Genomic DNA, 2,255 nt, shown 5'->3' with positions numbered 1-2,255 from the left:
TTTGCCGTCTTCCTCCTCGCTGCCTATGGCCGTCCCTCGTCTCTCGCCCTCTCGCTCTGCCAGGTAGGAAATGGGGACGATTAGCCGTCCGGGAGGCATGCGGCCCAAGTGGCACAAGAAGCGCATAAAGCGCCTTAAGCGGCGTCGCCGGCGCATGCGCCAGCGCTCCAAGTAAGCGTGAGGGTGGCGGCTGAGTCCTGACGCCGCCTCCACCGCTGTTCCCCTTGAACCAGGTGCCTTTTTTTTGTGGAGCTTTCGCTGAGTTCATTTCTGTTTTTTTGTTGTTGTTTGTTCTTGCTAAAATGGGACACGCATGGGGGTTTGATTCCATGCGGGTTTTGCCATTACTGTTTTGGCCTTGAAGTCTAAAAACTGTGTTTTCGTTGCCCCGTGTTCTTTGTGGGTTTCTGTGTGTGTATCCTCTTTGTTGCTATTTGTGTGTTTTAGACGGCGTGTGCGTGTGTGTTGTTGTTGTTGTTTTTGTTTTTTGTGCGAGGTCTTTTAGTGGATGCATCCACGCATTTCAGGGCAGGGCGTCTTTCCACGCTATGGCGGTGGGTGGATGCATCAGTTCGGCCACGTGTATGCGCTTCAGCAGGAGTTACTGAACCCGCAGTCCAGCAATTGGTTTAGGGCAATTGAACTTTGGCACACGGCGCGCCACGAGGGAGTTGCACTCAATTCCGCGCATTACACAAATATTCTTCGCCAGTGCGTTCATGCGACGGCGTGGGAAGCTGCACTGAAGGTGCTTCGCCAAATGCAGCGAGAGGGCATCCGTCCAGATGTCGTAGGGGTTGGCTGCGCCCTGGCCGCATGTGCCGATGCAAACAGGGTATGCGAGGTTGAGGACGTGTTCAATGAGTTTAGTGGTAAAATGGCTCTGGACAGTGTCTGCTACCTCGCGCTTATCAAGGCAAAGATGGCAGACGGGCGGTGGGAGGAGGCCATAGCGGTTGGGGAGCGGCAGCAGGCGGATGGAGTGCACTTTCTTCCGCATACGTACACGCACCTCCTCGAGGCCGCAAATGAGGCGGATGCAGGGGACTTTGCGCTGGCGCTGGTGCGCCGCATGCGAGCGGAGCAGTGGGAGCTGCCGGAGAGGGGGCGTGCCGCCTTCAAGAGGTTGTGCGTGCGTCGCAATTGGAACGAGGCGTTCGACCAGCTGGGCGCCTATAGTGCCGCGGGCGAGTCGTCCCCCCGGCTTCCGGGGGCGTCTTCGTAAACGCGGCTGCGGTGGTGCGGCCCCCCGCAAAGCGAGCGGTGGGGAGAAGTGATGCTATTAAGAAAAAACGAACTATATATATACGGCGGCAGCGAGGCGCGGTGTGTCATTCATTCTTCCTTTTCCTTCCCTTTCCCACTCCCTCCGTCGCTGCGTTTGCTGCTTGCCGGCGGTCACCCCACTGAGCTGCCGCTTCCCCCCCCCCCCCCTCATTGCCGCGTGTAAGTAGGCATGCCACAGAGCAAGAGCCGCGGAAACAATTCCCGGGCGTGGCGGGAGCGCAGCGAGTCTTCCAACAGATCGGCTGAAGTTCATTCTTCCGATGAGTCCGCAACGAATGGAGATGATGATGCTGCGGGGGCGTGGGCGACGGTGGCTCCGGCACCGGGAAGACGCGGCAGACAAAGGACGTTGAAGCAGGAGCATGTAGCGTCGGGGTCCAGGTGGCCGTGCCGCATCTTGGGGGCTCTCTGCGCCCTTTTGGTCGCCTATGTCCATCTCTACTCCAACATGGATGCCGATCACGACTTCCCATGCCGCTGTAGCGAGGCGGGCGGGGGGCCACTCGCGTCCGCGCTTGCAAGTAGGCGCCTGGGCCTGACGGGCGTTCATTTGCACAGCCTCAATCGGGCGGCGGTGAGGGAAGAGCTTGCGGCCCTCTCGAGATGTGCAGCCATTCACCGACTGACAAGTGCCTTTGAGGACGTCCCCTCGTTTTCCAAGCGCCTGCGGAGGGACGCAGCTCACGCCAGGTGCATCGTTTGGCTTGCTGAGGACGTGTACGTCGTGCGCGGAGTAGCAAACGCGATGAAAGAGCTCCTGGAGGACAACGCACTGCGGGGCGAGCACATTTTGCGGGATGGCTCAAGAGGACTTTTCGTGCTGATGTCAAACAACAGCCGTGGGGAGTTAACAAATATCCTCCCTCATCGCGTGGTTCACATGTTTCGCACGATAACTCTGTAGCGAGCGCACGAATGGCTGAAGAAGGAGCTCGCCGACATGGATGTGATGAAGTGAGACGGCGGCA

General features: G+C 58.8%; 2 protein-coding genes across 2 annotated transcripts, besides 1 other annotated feature; both read left to right on the top strand.

Moving 5' to 3' along the window:
- Positions 1-459: 459 nt before the first annotated feature.
- Positions 460-491: a microsatellite.
- A 17-nt stretch (positions 492-508) lies between these two features.
- On the top strand, positions 509-1,225 carry Tco025E_03381 (uncharacterized protein; the record flags this gene model as incomplete). The annotated part of the gene is made up of 1 exon (XM_029370300.1): positions 509-1,225. The coding sequence occupies one exon, from the start codon at positions 509-511 to the stop codon at positions 1,223-1,225; it is 717 nt and encodes a 238-aa protein (XP_029229707.1).
- Positions 1,226-1,456: 231 nt separating this feature from the next.
- On the top strand, positions 1,457-2,191 carry Tco025E_03380 (uncharacterized protein; the record flags this gene model as incomplete). Its single annotated transcript, XM_029370299.1, has 1 exon — positions 1,457-2,191. The coding sequence occupies one exon, from the start codon at positions 1,457-1,459 to the stop codon at positions 2,189-2,191; it is 735 nt and encodes a 244-aa protein (XP_029229706.1).
- Between the last annotated feature and the right edge of the window lie 64 nt (positions 2,192-2,255).

The sequence above is a fragment of the Trypanosoma conorhini genome (genome assembly GCF_003719485.1).
Source record: "Trypanosoma conorhini strain 025E chromosome Unknown Tco_14.4_contig_00151, whole genome shotgun sequence".
In the NCBI taxonomy this organism is placed as follows: Eukaryota; Euglenozoa; class Kinetoplastea; order Trypanosomatida; family Trypanosomatidae; genus Trypanosoma; species Trypanosoma conorhini.
This window is presented reverse-complemented; position numbering and strand designations above follow the sequence as displayed.